At 39.3% G+C, this 21153-nt stretch overlaps 1 protein-coding gene across 8 annotated transcripts in view; it reads left to right on the top strand.

Annotated features, from left to right (window-relative positions):
- The window catches only part of SH3KBP1 (SH3 domain containing kinase binding protein 1), a 211858-nt gene that overhangs the window by 71163 nt on the left and 119542 nt on the right, over window positions 1-21153 (top strand). For 5 of the 8 annotated variants that reach the window (XM_066176909.1, XM_066176911.1, XM_066176912.1 and 2 more), the window contains one exon: window positions 6794-6917. In XM_066176909.1, the coding sequence (XP_066033006.1) occupies window positions 6794-6917 (124 nt within the window). Of the gene's footprint in view, window positions 1-4939; window positions 5168-6641; window positions 6647-6793; window positions 6918-21153 lie in introns of those variants that run through there. The other 3 variants (XM_066176908.1, XM_066176910.1, XM_066176914.1) reach the window with 3 other exon arrangements.

Genomic DNA, 21153 nt, shown 5'->3' with positions numbered 1-21153 from the left:
ACATTGTTTGCAGGAAATCATGGTGGCAGTTGCCTCTTGAAATGTAAAGTGTGGTTTTTGAGAAAAGGGATTGAAGGAAAAGCATTCTGGATCTCAGACGGGTCAAAGTGCTCCGGACATTTTCATTGTCATCTTTGGATAATTCAAATGTGTTGCATTGTTTTCTTTTTGCTGGGTATGATTCCAGGCTCTTATTCCTGCTCCCATATTTGGCTTCAAGCAGAGCGCATGCTACAGATTTTTGAATTGTGAAAGACTCATTATTTCTCAGCTTTCAGCTCTTTCATTGTGCATGTGTCATGTTTTCAAAAGCTTTGATTTGGATTAAACCTCTTGCTCCCAGGATGCTAGAACTGTTGTTCCCTTCATATGGAAGCCAGACATAAATCACCTTGTAGTCTGATAGGGATTCTTCTCATAATTTTTCATGGCTCCCAACAGTTTTGACGAATAAGTGTTGGCTTTAGGATTTTGTACCTACAGCTGTACTAAAAAGGATTTTGTTGCATTTAGAGTCGTGGAAAAGTTTGCTGCAATTTCCTCAAATGTTTTCAGCTGAGTTTCCTGTAAAGGTCAGAACTGCTATAGTAAAAAAACCTTGAAAATGGCGGAAGTTCTTGTACTTTCCTAGCTGTAACTTTTGTGGCTGACCTAATTCAAGCTTTTGCTCTAATTTCAAGGAAGCTTTTTGATAGAGGGTCAGAAACTTCAGCATGTAAAGACACATAAAGAGAAGAATCTCTTGTCTTGAAATGTAATAAATGATTCAGTTCTGAGAAAAAAAAGCTAGGTCTTGCAAACAGCAGTAGAAAGACTGTTTTCGCTTTGAATGCTGTTAACTGTTCTTTTTGTCTCTCTTCAGATTGACAAAGGATGTATCATTTCAATGAGTAACAAGTTTCTTGCTTACAAAAAATAAGGTGCTTAATTTACACATTTTATATGTCGAAATAGGCATTTGAGAGGGTACCGGTATACTTGAATATATTGTATTTTCTTATGTGATGGACTTTCATCACACTGTAATTCGTTGTTATTTGAAGTTTTGTCATGTTGTAAAGCTGATGAGCTTAGGGATAACATCTTTCAAATTTCCTGTGGCTTATACTGATGTAGAATAGGATTAGAGAAGATCCAAATAAAAACAGGTCAGGTATTGTTTAGGATTTTGTGTTTCTTTGGAGAAACTATATTTCAAAGTTTGCTAGAAGAAAAAAATCTTTTCACAGTGATTTGGCTCCTGGTATCTACACAGAGAGGTTGAATCCTAGTTACAAAAAAGTAGTATTTTTTATGTATTAAAAAGGTGTACAAATTGTAAGGGTCTTTATGCCCCCATAATATCTTTGAAATCATAGTATTTCATGGAATGAAGCTTGGTTTATTTTAAAAGTTCACAGTTACCATCAGATTGAGGATGCTTCTTCCGAGCAAGGGCTGCTTATCATGTTGGAATCACACTGAAACCCACGTAGACAGGAGGTGGAAGCTATCTTAAAATTTCTGGCATCAAGAAATCATCTTTTAGGTTTAGTGGTTGAAATGCAAGGTTACTAACTTAAGGGTTGGGTTCCTGAGGCACAACCTCTTGAAAATGATCTGCTATTAACCTGAACCTGCAGTTACTTCTGTGTGGGTTAGGAAAGAAGTGCATCATTTAGATCCATGGAATTTATACTGGGCAGTGCTCCAAAATCAAGAACCAAGTAGTCCCAAAGATTAGATTTAGAGATATTTTTGAAGCTGTTAGCACTAGTGAAAGCCTACCTCTTTGCAAGTGGGTTGTGTGAGCGAGACAGCTGCTCATTCTGCAGAAACCTCTCACAGGAACCGAGAGGTAAAGAGCCGAGCACTGCACTCAGGATCCCTCTGAGCTCCTTATCCTCAGGCTCTGTGTGGGGTTTCCATTGACATGTGTCTTGGGAACTTATGGTTGGAGGGGCTCTCAAGGTTGTGGAGCCTGTTCCAGATAATGTCACCACAGGGATTCCTGGTGAAGGTTCTCACCCTGTGTCCCTTTGAGGAGACTCAGCATGGCTCGGATGTCCGGCTGTACCAGTCCACACACCCTCTTCTACTCAGAGGCAGATTGGCCCGCAGTCAGTGGTGCTTGTGTCTGATTAGGGTGTGAGCATATCTGCTGCAGCCAAAAAGAAGCCAGAAACCAGTGCAAAAGTCTTGGTCAGGAGGTGCACTGAAGTCTGCGCTGGGCGGGCAGCAGGTTGATCTAGTATTTTAGAGCAATGTAATGTAGTCAAATATCTTATCTGTCTAGTGTCTCCTCTCTTATTACACAAGCTTCTGGTTCAAGACACAGCAGTCCCTGAATTTGAAACTGGACTATTAGTTCTGTGCATCCTCCTTTAGTATTTAAATTCAGCTGCTCTTGAACTACTTGTGGCAGATTGAGGATTTCTATCCTAACTGAAAGTTTGCTTTCTACTTATTTGTGTACATGGAATTCCTTCTTTAAAGAAAAATAATTGCAAATTTCAACTTGAAATCAGAACTAGAAGTAGATTTTGTAATACACCAGGGAAAGTTCCCACAAGGCACCTCTGATATGCATGGTTTGCAAGCTCATTTGCCTACTCTTTCCTCATGTGGTAGGCTTTGACTCCTTGCAGATCTGGAAGGACTGGGTTACATAAAGAGATTTCTATAGCCATTACTGGTGCAGCACCGAGGTTTTAGGGCCATTGTAGTTCTTTTACCAAATATGCAGGGTAGTCCTGTTCAGTGTATTTTTTGTAGTAAAAAAAATGTGAGCTGACTTGGTATATTTATTTGGCCACAGTTGTTTGTGTTTGTTTTCATTTCATTTTTCAAGAAGAAATACAGTTTTGAGTAAGACATTATGGTATTTTAGACTAATAATCTATTTCTTATAGCAGGTTAGAGTGGGAATCGATGTAAAGGGTTATGTCAGCATTTATGAATGTAATAGCACTAGGGTCCCTTTGGCCTGAGGATAAGGGTGCCTGGTTTTGTTTGAACCACAGCTGAAAGAAAGTTGTAAAATCCTGAATTCCCCAAGGGTGAGCACTACAGAAGAGAAGACAGCAAGGTGGCTGAAGCAACATACTAGAGAGAGGCTGAAATGTCGGCACCAGCGTTTGCTGCAGGCTGCAGTAGTGAGGCTGCTGATGGCTGGGGCATTTGTTTGGTTTTATTTGTAAGTTTTTAGTCTAATGCTGTAGACTAAGACCAGGAATTAAAAAGATGTGCAAAGATCTTAAAGCTGGAATTGCTTACTGCAGAATGCATCCTACCGCACTTAGATATGGGCTTCCCATAGGGTATTGCTAAGTATGAATGTGTTTCTGATAAGATTTCAGCTTAGTAGGGCTGGATTGACCTTTACTTGATTTCTGTTTCATATTTAGACAATTCTCCACTTTTCCTTTCAACTCCCTCCAGGATCTGTAATTTCAGGATGCTGGGGTTGATCACGTCATGTTACTCTGGGCAGTAGTTATGAAAGATTGTGGCTCTTCTCATGAGCATCAAAGGTAACAGTAGCGAAAAGTAGCTCAAACAAGTGTTAAAAAGGCACACGAAAAAAGAAGTCCTGAGATAATTTTGGTGACTATTAGGTGCTGAACCTTTTGTATGAATTTTGGTTTAGTGTACCATCAGCATGCGTGTGTCTTTCTTCTTTTCACGAATAGTGGACGAGAGAGAAGTGCGAGACTCCCCACCCTATAAACAAATGCCAGTGTTTGGGAGTTGTACTGCATTCCTTTGCTTTTTCAGGAGCCAAACAAGGCTTTCTCAAAAAGCTGTCAGCAGCAGCAAAGGCGCCAGTGTCATTCATCTGGAGACTAAAGGGTACAGCATTGTTTTGTCTTATAGCAGTCAATTTTCTCTGTCAGTTTTGAAGTTGCAAAAGGATTTTTACAATTAAAAAAAATTGTACTGCTGTTTCAGAATTTGTGAATTAAGGATTTAATTACATTCTGACATAAAGAATGAAAAATAGTACAGTAATGACACACAGGAAGTAAGTTCTGGCAAGATGGGGTCTTCTGTAGGATGTTGTCTTGTGGTCTTGTTCACATGAGAATGCTGTTTGACTCACAAATTCTGTTTAAACGGCAGATAATTTTTTTAATACATAGTGAGTTCGTTACCTAGCTGCAAAATAAATGTAAAGCACTGGGTGAATAAAATTATACATTTTATTTTTTAAGACTATAAAGAAGAAGCTTGTGGAATAATGTATGTGTTAAGTCTAGTCCACTTCTTTTAGAAAGTGATATATTCTTCTAAATGCACACGGTGTTCTTAAATTCTTACGTGGTTCACTTTTGTACCAGAGGTATGCACAATAATTCTTCTAACAACAGCAGCATCTATCACACAGGTGCCACACACCTTTCATACACGTATTCACGTTTGTTATTTCAGTTATTGTTACTCTGAGGAGTTGTCTTTTAGATACTATTTTACTTGTGTTATGGCAGTAGATAAAGGATTTACTGTACCTTCCATAGGCAGTAATTTATAAAACTTTTATCTCTGCTAATGTACTGGTGCACAGTACATCTTCTACGCAGATGTAGAGGACTCTATTAATGTTGAACAGCTAAAAGGTCTATTAGCTAATAGGTCTAATAGCTAATTGAAATTTGGGAAAATAAAAGGTTAAAAAAATTCATGAGATTCAGGTTTAAGGTGCATCTTACAGAGAATAACTTAAAAATTATTTCTTTGCTCGATGCTGTCCACAGATGGCAACTTCAGAAACTTCAAATAGAAATGTGCTTTCTATGCTTTGGTGCTTATATCTGATATGCTGAAAATCTAAATAAGATCTATTGTATTTCCTGTATATGGTACAGTGCTGTGGGGTCATGGAAGTTGATCCTGCACTGGGATGTAGGAGGGCAGTGAATCTAAGAGAGGTGAGAGGAGGAGAGGTAGAGGTTTTTGTAATGGAAAGAGTTCATCCAAAGCCACCACCTGTCTCTGATGTCTGTTTTATGTAGATCTCATGAAATTTGCAGATGACATCAAACTGGGGGAGCAAGTGACATGCTTGAAGGCACGGCTGCCCTTCAGAGGGCCCCAGACAGGAACATTATGGAATCCAGCAAGAACAAGCACCAGTTCTTGCCCTGGGAAGGAGGAATGCTGGCAGTTCTGCAGAGGGGGACCTGATAAGGTTGGGAGCAACTCTGCTGAAAAGAACCTGTGGGTCCTGGTGGGCAGAAACAAACACGTGCCAGTCTTGTAGCCTGGCATCAACACAGTGAACAGCATCCCGGGCCGCATTAATAATTAATTAATTAATTAATTAATCTGCCTGCAGATTGAGGGAAGTGGTAATCTTCCTTAACCTGGCACTCATAAGTCCACATCCAGAACAGAGCATCCCATTTTGTGGATGGGATGAGAATTTAGCATAAAGGGAAGATACTGATGAGCTGAAGCAAGTTCTGTGCCTGTGGAAGCTGGAGCACATGCTCGCTAAGGAGATGCTGAGGGAGGTGTGGGTTTGTTCAGCCTGAAGACAGGGGCTTGGGGGGGACCTTCTGCTATATAAAAGATTGTTATCGAGGAGATAGACACACCCTTCACAGTGATGCCTGGTGGGCAGGACAGGAGAGAGCAGATGAGACGCGAGGGAAAGCTCCAGGCAAGGTGTCAGGAAAATTTTGTCACTGTAAAGTCAGGCAAGCAGTGGGCTTCTGCAGCTTTTGTCCTTGGAGGTTTTCAAGACCCAGCTGGTCAAACAGCCTTGAACAGCCTGGTCTAACCCCAGAGGTGACCCTGCTTTGAACTGAATTGGAGTAGGAATCTTCCGAGTTTTCTCTCAGTCTGAGTGACTCTGTGGCTCTAGGACAAAGCTTGGAGAAAAAACTCATTTTTTTCTTTATGTTTTGGGACGTGGTTGTAAGCAAATGGTTCAGCCTCTGTAGTGTGTCACTTACCTGTCTAGAAAGTGGAGGTGATACTGTTTGTCTGCTTCACTACTGTTTCAAGATAAGATATATGAAAGGTGTTGATATTTTATTTTGGATGCTTTGTCGAAGTGGGTATAGACAGCAACACTGGCTTTTAAGTCTGTCTAAGAAGCTGATAGGGAGGGTACTGTGCATCTCTAGCAGTAACTGTGCATCTCTAGCAGTAACTGTGCAGCTGTTTTCTGTGGATTCACTTTTGTGAAACCCCACCATATATATTTTCAATAGCTATTGTCAATCACCTTAAAAGGTAGTGAGCAGCAAAACGGGTCAGTGTTAGCAACAGCTCTGACAGCAGCCTCGTTATATGCTTCTGCCAATTATGGTAACAGTTGTCATATTTTCCTAGTTAATAGTTTTTTTTTCCTGCTGTGGTGGTTGTTTTTGTGGGCTTCTGATTGGAGGGGAAGCAGACTTAGCTGCCTTTACATCAGGAGCACTGTACTGGTTCTGCCCTGTGTATCAAATGTACAGCTCACTCCTTGATAAACTGAGACGTCTGGTTTTTTTCCCCCCTCACACCTTTTAGTTTTTTTGTTCTTTACTAAGAGTTTTTTAAAGCTCTCCTACAATTCCACACATAAATAAGGAGTTATTTAAAAAAGAAAAACAACAGTGCCCATTGGAAAAGGTTACTGAAAATTGCTTTCTTATTGTGGCATTTCGACTTTGTAAGAGTCTTTGAGGTAACACTAGAGCAGGCAGAGTGTGTGCATAGAAGTTTTAAGAAATCTTGGGAGTTTGAGATTTAGAATATTCTGTAATGCCTTTGTTTTTTTAACTGTTTCTTTTTTTTCTTTTCCCTCTCTGCCTGTCTTCTGCAGGAAATAAAGAAGGACATGAAGAAAGAAAATACTGCCAACAAACCACCAGAGAAGCCTATAAATGAAGTTTCCAATGGAAGCCCTTTACTGTTGTCTGAGACAATTATTAGAACCAACAAAAAAGGTATAGTATTTGGACATTAAATGCAGAATAAATTCAGGCCTTCCAAAGAACAAAATTTAAACCTTTATTGTTTCTAGAAATAAAGCTAATCTATTTAACTGAAAAGGCATAGCAGGAATAATAATAGCAAAAAAAAAAAAATCTTTGTCCTCTTGAAGTGGCATACATGGATGCATGTCTAATATTTCCACATTAATTTTCACAGACATTCCTTTCATTTTAAGGAAATCCCTCCTCCATACGTTTAATTAAGGAAAGCTATATGAGGAGATTGCTAAAACTTATTAAAATAAGGAACTGGCAGCTTGCATATATGGAGGCTTATGCACAAGGATGTCAGTCTACATTCACATATTCATGCTTAATCTGGGACAGAGAGCTCTAAAAAAAGGAAAAAAAAAAGAGGAAAACATACAACCTAATGCACTAGTTTCTTCGGAAGTGTCTTTCACTGTCTTTCATTTGAGACTGGAATATGTGCTCTTCATGTCTGGCTTGACTCCCAATGCAGATTCCTATGAAGGGTTTTGGGTTGCTAAAATGAAAGCTTCCAAATCTTCTGTCTCATTCCCTAGCTCCCAGCCCTGCTTTCAGAAATATCAGAACAAAACAAAAATTTACAATATAAAGGCAGGATTTTTCTTTAGGTTATGTTTATGCTCCTGTTTGTTTGTGGGAGGACAATTGGCTCCGTAAAAGAGATGAGAAGTAATTTTTTCTGCAGAATTCACTGGACAGTTTCTTGCTTGCTGTCTTACACAGAATAATCTGCTGTCATTAATCATTGCCATAATGTAATTTCCATTTTGGCATGTCTTCTATACTGTTAGGACTATTTCAGACATTTCCTCTTATGTATTATCAGCTAACATTTTATTTGAGCTGCAGTTTTAGTAGAGGTCTTATACTCAAGGTTTACAACTGCAAGTGAAGAATAATGAATAATTTTTGCAAAATGTATGACTTCCTTTAAAATGTGAAGCAGACTAATCTCTACCTCTTTTGCAAGGATTGATGTCCTCTGAAAGAAGAGATTGGAAACAAATCTCAAGAGAACTTTGTCTTTTGAGCTTGCAATGTTGTCTTGAATCTGGAGACACGTCCAACATTTCTGCTTTGGGTCATAGGTTTTTCAAGCAAGAGCAGAATTAAATTACTAAGAATTATTATTTTTCATGGCTGCTATACAGAGGCATATGAGTAGTTGGGAAATTATCTAGGGACCAAGTTTGTTCCATATTGCTTCAGCTGCTATTTGGAGAAGGCTAATAGCTGTGGCAGATGCAGAGATTTGGTTCAGTCACAAGGGGAGAGCACTCCAAATATGATTCTTAGAGCACTTTCTCCTCCTCTTTCTTCCCTCTGGCTAGAAGCTTTAAGGGATTCAGGAGAGAAATGTTTTTCTGTCTCTAGCTGAAGAATACAAAACCTCATATTTACTGAAAAGAGAGAAGCAAAGTCTGACATGAAAATCTGTAAGTTGAGGTAGGGGTGAGGTTTGGAAGTAGCAGATTTCATACTGGGATGTTATTTCATTGGACTTTGTTGGTGGGGATTGCACTCCTCATGGCCACCTGTACATGGTGTCAGGGTTGGTGCACTGTTCATCTTGGCTGCTTCTCCACAGGCAATTCCATTGCTGCAGAAAAAGCAGGTGCAGGAGGCCATGATCTGGCAGCACAGCCAAGGATGCATGGGGCACAAGACCGAGAGAGCTTCCCCTCATTTTTCCTGAGATCAGTTTGAGCTTGGTGCCACAAGTAGCCTTGTTGAAGTGTGGGCAGCTGAACAAATAGTTACTGCTGTGTTCAGAAAGAATTTTCTAAGATCTTTGTGGCCAATCTCTTTGTGGAAAGTGTTGCCATATTGTACTGAAGAGGGAGCCCTAAATGCCACGGGTGTTATTTTATTCAAGTGTTATTTTATTCAAGTGTTCTTGCCCTGGGATTTTTATTAAATCCTAAATCAGTCTGTTTACTGATCACAGAATGTGACCTGAAAGACATGAAAGAGGGTACAGGGTGTTTGTGTTTGGTTCATTGGTTGGTTTGTTTCCTTTTATTCTCTTTGTTGTTAGGAAGTGAGGAGGACAGGGATCCATCTAAAGGTCGTTAGCCACTGTTCAGCAGTGAAAATGGTAGGCAATATTATTTATTTGCTTGGGCAGTGTAATCCTGCTGCTTGCAACTTCAGAGCAGATCCAGTGATGTGGGAGTAAAGCATTCTGTGCCGCTGCATTTTTTTTATTACCAAGAAGATGATAAGTGCTATTCTACTGCTGTGGTGTTATATTGTGTAGTTTTACTACTTGACTTGGTTGGCCTAATTTAAGTGTCAGCACTTTAGCAAGCATTTACATTTTGAGGAGAAGAATATTGGCCTCTTGGGCTTCTGGCTTGTAGAGAGTTTTTCCTTGAGAAATATTGACAAGTGTCCAACAGTGGTATTCCAGGAAAATAGCTAAGTTATTTGTAAGAAACATCTAAGTAACTAAGAGGAAAAGAATGAATTTCTGAACTAAAAAGGTATTTAGGATCCAACTTTATATCCTGTTTTTTCGTGCTAATTATTTCTAAGTACTGCATTGAAATGAAGGATTCTAGTAATAAAATCAGTGTAAATTGAAATAACTGGCTGCATAATATTTATTTGCTGACTGAGGTTAAACCACAACAGTAATGGGTGTTACTGCTTTGGATTACATGTGTAGCATAAGAACAATTTAAAGTTGGTGTAACCCCACCTGCAGTAGCCTCCGTGGGATATTACTTCCATTACATAGTGAGGGTTACAACTGGTTGTATGTCACCATACTCAGGTTTTTGTTACAAAAACCTCAATCACTCAGGTTTTTGTTACAAAGGCCAAGAGGAGATGGAAGGATTTGATTTTTTTCTGCATTTCACTGTGGGCAGTACAACCAGAATATGTCTCATCCTTTAATGTTTCTTGTTGACCACAGATATTAGTGACCTAATGGAAACAAACGGTAGTGACCACTGCTGTGGTGGACATAATTTAGGAAATGCTGTTACACCTGGCCTTGATGTATTTGTGTGGATATTTCCTCTCTTTACGGGGTTGTAAGTACGATCTAGAAGTCAGGGCTACATGTAAGAAGTAATGGGGTTATTTTCTAGATCTGCCACAGAGCTGCTGTGGAACTTTTGCTACAGCACTTAAAACTGCCAGGCAGATTACCCCACTTGTCTTCCTAAGCCAGGTATTTTAATATGTATTGATTTTTCAGATAGGCAGGGCTTTACTTTTTCTGATTTTACTTTTATTGATCTGTTGCTGTGACGTATCCAGATTTATCAGTAACTTCCATGTATTTCAGGTGTCTCTGCCTTAGGCTGCCTATTGGAAGAACCTAGTTTATAGCTGCCTCATTAAGATGCTGAGATCTGTTCCAGCATGGTAGTGTTGGCAATTGACACCCAGGAAACTGAGAATTTTAATTTAGCACTGCAGTGGGTTCATGCTTCACCTCTGAAGGTCTCAGGAAAGGACCAGTTGCTGGAGTGTAGGGATGGGGTTGGTGGAGCATGATGGCCTTGTGCTTTCCCTGGCTGTTCCCAGGGCTGCAGCAGCTCTAGGCTGGTTTAATGGGTGCTTCAGGTGCTGCAGTGTCAGCCCTGTCTAGGGACATAGGCTGTGGCACTGAGGCACCAGGCTGAAGCTGCAGGAATGTCAGATGCTGGTTGGTTTGCATATTCATTGCCAGAAACTGGGAGGGATTGTTATTTTGCTTCTTCCTATAGTTCATAAGCCAAGAAAATCCTTTCCTCACCACGAGTGGGTCTTTGAGTATAACTTTTCCCTGCTTCAGGTTTTTTTGTTGGCATATAGAACTATTGTTCTAAAACTTTATAAAGCTGACATTTGAAAAATATTTAAAAATAGATTTTTTTCTATTTAGGATTGGCATTGTTGCACTTTGGTAATAGCAGGGTGGGAAAGCTCTTTCTTCCCTGAGAACATTTTCAGATTGTTTGAAAAAAGCAAAATTATTGCTATTGTTGCAATTATTTAATAGCATAAGAAAATTACAACCAGGTCTTGGAAGATAAAAACACTGAAAGATATATTTTTTTTCCTTAAATGCTTTTCCAACATACTGAAATTCCATCTCTTCTAAGCTGACTTTTAAAATCTAAAAACAGATCCAAAGTTGTGCAACTGTGTCAGATCTGTCATAAACTCAGTATGAATTTCATTCAGGTGTAAAGGGACATAATGGAAATGTGTCTTCAGTAAACTATAAGTGTTAAATGGCCATGCCTTATTTTAGACTAGTTTTGTTCTGATTTTTTATTATCTTATTTTTAAGTCTATTATTCATTGTGCTGTTTTGGTTGTCTGGGAACAAGAGGCCACTTGCTTAGGTCAAGTTGCAAAACTGGAACTGATGGACTGTATTTTTTAAGTAAACTAACAACAATTGTTACATGAGTAAACATATTTGAGGCAAAGATATATTGCCTTGTCAGATATATTTGTTTTCTATAAACTGTAATTGCAGGCTGCATTGAGCCAGCAAATCTGGAACAGTTTATCACGTGATACATGTTCCTAATCAAAGCCAAACACCCAAAGCAAGGAAAGTTTTTTCTAGTTCCCTTGAGAATTATTTAATTTACCTTCCAGCCTACTTTAAATAACAGAGAGCATTTGCATGCAATGCTAAAAGGGAAATTTTGTGTAAATAGGTTTGATGATATAATAAGTTTAATTTAGAAATAAATTACAAAACTGTTGTATGCAAAACTGAGATTTAAGTCCATTTTTGTAAATTAGAGAAATGGGAAAAGTATTTTGCAAGAAAAATGCTTCATCATTTTTTTCAATAGTTTTTTGATGGTTTGGATATAAAAAGGCACCCTATTTATTAGCAACACAAGCTGTTGGCTTCTTAGCATATGAGTGTGTTGACTCTGAATCTTATATTAAATAATCTATGTAAGCTATGATTCTGGTCATATTTCTCAACATAAAGGCAAACTTCAAAACCTTTTTCATAAAATATTTTATTACCAAGAAGTGCAAGTGACTGCCTTCATCATGCTTGATGAGGTGTCTGGTCCTCAGTACGCTCAGCTTTGGTTTTCCTTTCAAACACAGTAAGTTTGAAGGCATTGATCTTTCTTCTGTTGGATTATTCTTCTGCTGTTTACACATTCAGGCCCTCTCCACAGACAGGCTTTGGTGTTCCCTTGCAAATACTGCCAGCTTCAGAGAAATTATTGCTAGCAGGGGAAAAAAAATCCCTTTCATTTTTAAGATCAGCTAATTGGTGTATAATCAGTATACAGTTTACACAAATATGCACAAGAACATACTGCTCAGCCTGTTAAGGTTAAAATATGCTTGCAACATATGACACCAACCCAAAATGAGACATAAAAAATTAATGGCACGGGAAACTTGAATGTGCAAAATATTTATTCTTTGAGTTTAAATACCATATCTGCATATGCATATGTAGTGTCTCAGATAATACACATTTCCTTTAAAAGTACTGTTTTTTGAAAGTAAGAGTGAAAATTATCCCAGTATTCAGGTAAACTGCGTTGCCCTGCAAGTCAATGCTTTCAGTTCAAAGAGGCAGGAAAAGACACCAGTCTGTGCTGGACATGTGGTTGTGTCTTTGACATGATTTTTTTTTTTTTTTTTTTTTTTTTTTTTTTTTTTTTTTTGGCTGGAAGAAATATCTCAGTGCTGTCTTCTTGGCAAGAGATAAGGATGTTCAGTCATTCTTTTCAACCACATCTTGCTCACGAGTTCAATTTAAATAATGACTTGAGATATATAAAATCTAAGTTTCTTTTCCTGTGTTATGGTCAGTTGCTGCCCTGGTATTCAGTTAAGGTTTCATACTCTATGCAGATTCCAGTATTTTGTTCCAGGAGATCCTTTCTTATTTCTTATTTACTGTGCAATGCCCCCCATCTTTTTAAAATCCTAATTGCTTACCCTTTCTTTTCAATTACTTCTTTCTTGTAGTCCTCAAAATACGTGAGTGCTGAGCCCTGACTTATTTTCTGCAATTTTGCATAATTGGATCCATCCACTGGTGTGGCATGTTAGTATCATGAGACTCTGTGCAGGAACAGCCTATAGAAACAAGAAGGAGAAATCACTGTGGGTTTGAAGTGAAATTCCAGATTAATTCTGTCCTCTGCACATCCGTTTGCCTCAGTGGCTGTCTTGTGTGTCATAGATTTAGCTCCAGGAATCCCATTTATGGTCTACGCTGGGAAACACTGAACAAAACCACAGCCAGTGCATCAGGGAGCTGACTATATATGTGCCTCTGTGTGCTCTGTGTATATATTATGTATGAAATTAGGTAACAGATAACAAAAAAAAAAAAGAGTAGTGTAAAAGATGATGCAGTATTTGGGCAATTGCTGTTTTCAGGTTTCTTGCAGACGGACCACACTTGTTTTAATAAAACATTTAGATCTGGATCTGCATTTGGAAACTGGGAGGTTGTTATGAAGAAAATTGGGACAATGGTTTAGAATTTAATTTTATCCTGTTGGATGTTGGACAGGACAGAGAAGAGGCAGAAGATGACCTTTTCATATGGAGCCTAAAGAGATGTGGGAGAGGAGTCACTGCTGAGCATCCTCAGCAGCTTCCAGATGAAACAGAGGGAGGTAGTTATGGAAACACATGTGGACATCATTTAGTTTGTTGGTTATTTTTATTTAACCTAGACCCAGAATTGTATTTGTATCAATGAAAAAGCAGAGGCAGGTGAATTTTTACGGAAGAGTGTAACAGGGAACAAGTGAAGTGGTGGAACAGGGCTACAGAGAGCATTAAAAGAAAAAGGAGAAGAAAAGTATTTTTGCTAGTAATTTATATTTATGCTCATACCCAGAAATGCTGCAAAAATGCTGCTGAGGAACAGTTTAGAGATTGGCAGCTTTTCTTTCATGAACACTGAAAATTTTTTGTCTAATCACTTAAAGGATATTTTTCATTTCTAAAAGTTCTGTAGTACATGTTACATGCCTGAAAGATAAAATTGTCGGGTATATCATTTGTCATTTGTACGAGCCATTTGCGAGCTCACTTTTATCACAATATGTGATAACTGTCCACAAGGTACTAGTCAAGAGCAAACGTGTTGTCACACTCAGGTGCAAAATGTTTTTCTATTCAAATTTATATTGAAATCTCCTTTGAAGAATGCAAAAACCAATAAAATAAGCTGGTTGTTGGAGTAACAGCAGCAATGAAACCTCCTCTTGTCTCAAAACTACGTTTCTCCATCACAAAAGTGACTGCTGATTTTTCCACAAGGTTCTGCAGAGAAATGTCTCCCTGCTGCCAGCAGTTCTCTCCTTCTCAGTGCTGTTGGATAAGTCACTTGGCACCCAGCAAGGCCTTGCTGCCTTTGAGATCTGTCCCTGACCTTTCCCCTCTAGACTGAGCTGTTTGTGTCTGTCTCCTTTAGCCTTTCATCTGGGTGGTGTGGGATTTCTGAGAAAAACATGGCTAACTTGATTCAAAAATTAGCGGACCAACCTTTCTCCCCTGTCCCTTCTCACCCATAATTAAGGAGTAACAGAAGATGAACAGGGTCGTTCACCTGATGCTGAGCCTTGGAGCAAGACTGGGATCTCTGTATGTTTCCCAGTGCCAAGACACATCTGTGATAGGAGAGAGTTGGAGGTCTTATTCTGTGGCAGAAACAATGCAAGCAGAGGAGGAATGCAGGGATACTGGTGTGGAATGTGGAACACAACTCTATCTGGACTGAAAATTTGGGGTCCAGAGAATATACTTTGACTGTGCAAGTTCATATGTTTTCCACGAGCTCTGAAACTTCACAGGTGTACTTTAAACTGGGTCAGTGACACTTTTCTTCAGTTTTTTCAGTTAATCTTGAGGAATTTGTAACTGCTAAGGTAAGTATGCCCTCGTAAATGTGCAAGCACACTGACAGGCAGATCCTTACTTCAGAGCTCCTTTACCTTTGCTTGATTGGGTGGTAGCTGGGATGGTGCTGCATTGATTTTGATGGGGAGCTGGTGTTAACCTTTCCTGTGGGCTGGAATGGGGCTATGCAGCTGTTTACATCCTTCTCCTGTGGCCTGTAGATAACAGTAAGCTGTGCTGTGTAAGTTACAGCACTAATCAGCATCCTCTGGTAGTTGAAGGTTTCTGTCTCCCAGACAGCCATAAAATCCTTTGAATGATTTCTAGGGTTGGAGGTGAGAAGCAGGGCCTGCCAACAGCTCCCTTGGGTCTCCTTCAAGTTGCAGTGTCATGCAACATGAATTGAAGACCTAAATAATTTGGATAAATGATTGATAGGAGATTTTCTTCTTTAATCCATTAAGCCCTCCTCTGTAAAAAAGATTTTTGGATGTAGGTGAAAGTTTAATGTAAACATATGCCTTTGTACGTTTTTTTGAAAAGATCCATACTTATGCTGTCTGCATTGGCATCAAGTGACTTATTCTGCTGCTGTTTGATCACTTCAGTGTAGGAAACCTTTTGCTTTCTGTCTGCTTGGACCAGAAGGAAACTACAATTATTATTCAAGACCTTCCTCTTCTGATGGAATGGTGTTTATAAACCCAAGCTGGAAAAAACTTCTGCAGAAAGTGGCTAGAATGTACATAGAAAAAAGGAACTGTGGCTGCTGGTAAGAAGTAGCTATCAGAGTTCAGATGGTTTAGGAGAGCTGAGCAGAGTTCTGCTCAGAGGGATGCTGTCCTAGGGACCTCTGTGAGGATCTCCTTGTGGGAGTTTGGATAGCAGTGTGTGTCTGGGGAGGAGCTTTAACTCTGAATGCATTTTGCAGAAGTATTTTTCACCTGTGCTGTTGCCCTGCTCCCTTTCCCATGTGCATGCATTCAATCTCCAAAGCGGTTTAAGCAGAGCTTTGCTGTTCTTCTGCAAGTGGCAATAAACTGTATGAAAGCGATGCCTATAAGGCACATTGTTTGGGCTCTTTATGATGTATGATAGATTCTGTGAAACATTTTACTTTCAGGAACTGATACATACTTTAAAAACAGTCTTCTGATAAAGCACCATGTCTGGAATAAACTTGTCACTGCATTCATTTTAGTTATTTTTCACACACTGTGTGAAATACTTTGGTTCATCAGGTTAAAAGCCCCTGAAATTAGGGAAATTTGCTTTGCTATAACTAGATTAGAAAAACACATGGAGGAATCAGACAGTGTTGGCAATGCATGACCTGGATTATCCTGAGTAAAATGGCATTTTTAGCTATTTAGGCTTTCAGTTTTCAAATTCCTGTATTATGTAGGTGCAGTAACTCGAATAACAAGATAGTTTGCCTGCAAAGGTATATTTCTTGTTTCCACTGGTATGAAGTTTCCCAAATTTTATTCATTGAGTACCTCATACGTTTTGTCTTATTTCAGAATTTTCTTCTTTGCAGTCTACCCTACCATTATCAAGGCGCACACAGCGTGGGACATGGTGCTGTTATTAGTCCTGGGTTGTGATGTATAGTACCGTTTACCCTATTTTTTATGGTTATGTCACTGTTTTCTAATGTTATTTCACAGTTAAGATCCACCAGTCATTTGCATTAGTTCCTATTATATCTTTTTGCATTCCCTTTTCAGTTATAAGTACATGTTTGCGCCTGTTCCTTTCTTGCTGTTAATTTGTAGAATCATCCTCTATAAAAATGCAAAGCATGTTGCTGATGATGGTTGGTTTCTAAGCTCATTGGTGGGCTGGTTGTGCTTGACAAGGGAGTGAAATGTGGAAGTGCTGACAAGTGGCTGATGGCTGATTCTTGGCCCCGAGCGCAGGATTGCGATATGAAGGATTATTATTATCTGTCACACAGCAAGAGCCGTTATTTCCTAACTTTGGCGCCGACTTTATTTAGAAGCAGAAGTGGAGGCTGGGCAGAGTTCCTCGTGGTGAGAAGCAGCCCCCTGCAGATGCCCAAATTAGCTGGGAATGATTGTGGAAGTCAGCAGGGGTGTAGTGCCACTGGCATGGGCCTCTCTCTGGTATTGCTCTGGTGAAGGCCCTCATGACATCAGCTGTTACTGCAGCATCTTCTGTGGCTGCATATTTGTAAATCTGCCATTCTGTTCCACAGACTTCCAGAGAGCACTGGCACCACTGTGACAGCCCAGGCTATATCTGCTTTCCCCCAAGAAATACTTGGCTACATCAGAATCTGTTTCTGATATTGTTATGTCTAGGGACCAGATTTTACCAGCTTTCTACTCAGAGAGTGCTCAGCCTAGCATTGAAAATACACTACTCTGGCAATTCACAGATGAATACCACACTATTTTGACTTTCCATGGACTCTATTCCTCATAATACTGCTACTTAAAACACAATTTGTTAATATCTCTTTTCATTATATTATGATAATATTTTTGTTAATGATGTGTCCAAGCCTGATGCCATTGTTAAGACCTCTTTAAGGATTTCAGGCATTTACTTTGTATTTCCAAACTGGTTGTCTTGTCCTGTACTGACATGTTTCGTTACTATACATTTAGCACCAGATGTTCCTTGTGCTGGCTTCTGTTAGGCTCCTGCTAGATTCCAGATGTCCCTCATCTATAGAGCCTGGTATCTAGCTCTGTAAGAGCTGCAAGATGCAGTGTCAGCCATTTTTGCTTCATTTTGCAACTGCAGTCATGAGACTTGGTGTTTTTCAGACCTAGGAATTCTCTGTTAGACTACTGACTCAGCATAGTGTGATCCTAAATTACAAGGGTCATAGTTACTTCTGGGAATTCATAAGAGGTCAGGAAGTCTCCAGGAAATTATTTTAATAAAAAAGGGCCAGTGACCTTAGGAAAACCAAAAGATGCAGTCACATGAGTGGCTGTTAGGGAGCAAGTACAGTAGTGGAAAACAAAAGTAAAAGACATTGAAGTGTTAGCCTGTGACTGTAGTTTCGTGAAGATGTTAAGTTTCCTTTACCACCAAAAAAGTGCCATTTTTCCTTTTTTTAATTCTTTTTTATGCTTGACAAGCACTTGATCTGACAGGATGGCAGGGAGTGTTGCAGGACCTGCAGGTGCAGAGGGATCAGCAGCACTGCCTTTTATTTGGTTGCAGGTGGAAATAGTTCCAAAAGTTCTCTGAGAGAGTGTTGGTTTGTCAAACTTTTTTAAAGCTGGTTCATAGTCATTCAACTAAAACAACCGCGAAAGAAAATTGCTCTCGTTAGTTTCCATTGTGAATGTTGCTCTTCACTTTTCTCTTGTGTTGGGAAGGTACAAGCATTGGTCAGTGTCCAGAAAAACCATCATTGCAGTTGCATACAGAATTCTTCTTCTGCAGACTCCTTCTTGCCTGCCAGTTCTATATCTTGTAACCACAGAACTGTTTTGGAGATGGATTTCATTACTGACACAGCTGACTTGAGCCAGAGAGGCCCATTTATTCATAGCTTTTAAGTTTGAGGAAGTAACTTATTCATGTAGCAGTAGTAATGGAAAAGACAAGAGGAACTTAACAGTTATTTTTAGGAAAAGATCGTGTTTATCCCAGCAAAACTAAAGATGTTGTTGAGACATTACAAACTTGAAACCTAGACAGCTGTAGTTTTGTTCTTCCATAATTATTTTAATGTGAATGAATTTCTCTTAATGCATACTCTTTCACCAGGTCAGCTTCAGTAGTCTTCCACATACATTTTTGTATCTATACAAATTAGTATTTTCCTATGTCGTGTATGAAAAAAAACACTGAAAAGCTGGAAATCAATAATGCCAGAAAAACAGTAAACCTGATACTGTGCTTTCAAATGCGCAAGGAGCATTTTGAGCACTTTCACAAATAAAAGTAATATTATGGAACAAATGCATCAGCATAAGAGCTGACGATAGTTTTGTAGCAGACTGTATGATTCAGAAAGAGAAAGTAGTGAAGGGTGTACAGATGCCATTAAAAAGGCTACCAAGGTAAGGTATGAAAGCAGCCTGCCTGCCTTGCCTGGCACCTGGAAAGTGTGGAAATCTCCTGTCTAAGGAAAACAGAACAAAAAATGAAAGGGTCAGTAAGTTGGAAGGAATTGCTTGGTTACACATAGAGAGCTCTAGCACTTTGGTTAACATGATGCTAAAGAACCTTAGGCAGAGTTCTGGTGCAAGTTTTGGGTGGTGGCCGAGTGCTTTGACCTGAGGACAGAAGTAGTTTGTGTAATGCTGCTGTGGAGGAAGAAAAGAGGAAGATTGAGGGAAGGGCTCAGTAGGGGTTCTTGCGTGCAGTTGCATCCTTGGATAGAATTTGGAGAGCTGTGCAGCAGGATGCCAGGAGTTCGTTTATTTGGCAGGAAGTTTCATCCTTGCACAGATCAGAACTGACACGAAGTCATCCCTACTCACAGCGCCTTGTCAGAAGTGGAAATGGTTGTGGCCCTAGAGGCAGAGCCAAAGACTATTGAGGTGAAGAGTCATGCAAGTGTGACATGCCCAGATGTATCATGGAGTGGGGGAATCTGGGTTAGCTACTGGATGAGGGACTTGCAGCAAACAAAGCAGCAGAGGTTTTTTACATGAAGTTCTGTACAGCTTAGGAGTTGGCATTTTGTACAGTGTATTAAGACTGGGTTACTTCTGTTTCAGTGTCTAATTTAAAATTCATGAAAACTAGCAAAAAGCTGAAAATACAAGGTAAGTAAACATCACTAGAAAGGTGGTTGGCAATAGATCCCTAGAATAGGAAGCAGAACGTTTTGTTTGTTCATTGCTTGCTATTTTGGGCATTATGGGAACTAAAAGGCAGACAAGCTTTTATTACAAAGATAGCAAACCCAACCAGCACATGTTCTGCAGTCAGGTTGTAGGAAATTTTGTGTCAAAAACTGGGTAAAGAAGTGTGAACTGACCATTTCCAGAAGCGGGCAGAGTGGTTAAAATCCAGCACATGAGTTTATTTGAACAATGCCTTTGCTGTGTTATGTGGCTTCCCCACCATTTGTGTTGTGAAATTCAATGCCTAATGCAAGAGTGGCACGCTACTCGAGTGGTTATTTGAAGTTAATGTTTAGAAACATAATGCAAGCTACATTATCTTTGGGACCAAAAAATATTTATTGTGGAACTGGACCACTTTCTGTCAGTCTGCAGTGTAAAGGAGACATCTTTAGTAGCCATTTCATTATGTAAGACATTAAAGACTGTATTAGATTTTCAGCTTTTCAGTGTAAACACTGGACTTAACACAGAGAAACTACCACTACACTGAAGGGTATTGTTTTCAGTAAGCAGACAACTCATTAGTATACAATACAGAAAATGATGAGGATTTTATTTTCTTCCTTACTCTTCTTGTCTTTCAAATCCAAAAATGTAGTGTGGGAGACAGAACTGGTTTTGAAATAAAAATTTAGCTAAGTCCTTGAAGAGGAAAAGACAAATTTTTCATAAAGAGATTCTTCATGAAAGCCATATGTCTTCATGAAAACTTAATTGTTAGGTTCCTGTAGGAAACTTATTATAAACCTCATTTCACGATATGAAGGCTCTGATGTTGTTTTCTGAATACACAAATACTGGTTTGCATATGAGAGAAGAGTCCTTGAAATCATAACAGCAAAGATGCCATTATCCTGTGACATTCTGGAGGCCTTTGCTACTAGGAGTTTTATTCTAATTTCCTAATGGAACAAATATTTTTTTAAGAGCATATGTTTATTTGCCCTATTCCCCTTGATTTTTCTGAACCCTCTGCATGACACCAGCTAGAGCTGGCAAAAGAGTAGAAGTCTTTAATACATTTATAGGAACATAATGGTTCTTTTAAATTGAAAGCTGAAGAGGGGAATTAGTGCTTCTATAACTGGATGAAAACCTCAATTCTGAGAGGCAACCTGCAGTGGCCGAGCCACACAGATGTGCTGGCCAGTCAGTCAGTGCCTGTGCTGCTCTGAAGCAGTTCCAGCATCTGCTATCGCTGTCCCAGCTGTGCAGGTGTAGGATACAAGGGGAAGCTGGGGCAAGATGTGGTGGGAGCAGGTTAAGGTGATTGGAAGGCACTGGGTGCACATCTGTGGTTCTCCAAGCTTCATTAATTCTGCTGTTCATGAAAGAATTACTAGATGCCTTTGGATGCCATGTTCTTTGTACAAAGATGAAATAATTTAATAACATGGAGGTGTACATAGAAGTTTCACATATTTCTGGGCAGACAAAACAATTCTTTTTTTCACTCACCTTATGTAATCTTTGTTGAAATAAAATGAGGAGCA

This window comes from Chamaea fasciata, unplaced genomic scaffold (assembly GCF_029207755.1).
Source record: "Chamaea fasciata isolate MVZ Bird 193981 ecotype frontalis unplaced genomic scaffold, bChaFas1.0.hap1 SCAF_2, whole genome shotgun sequence".
Lineage (NCBI taxonomy): Eukaryota > Metazoa > Chordata > Aves > Passeriformes > Sylviidae > Chamaea > Chamaea fasciata.
The sequence above is the reverse complement of the archived record's forward strand: the minus strand, read 5'-3'. Positions and strand labels throughout refer to the sequence as shown.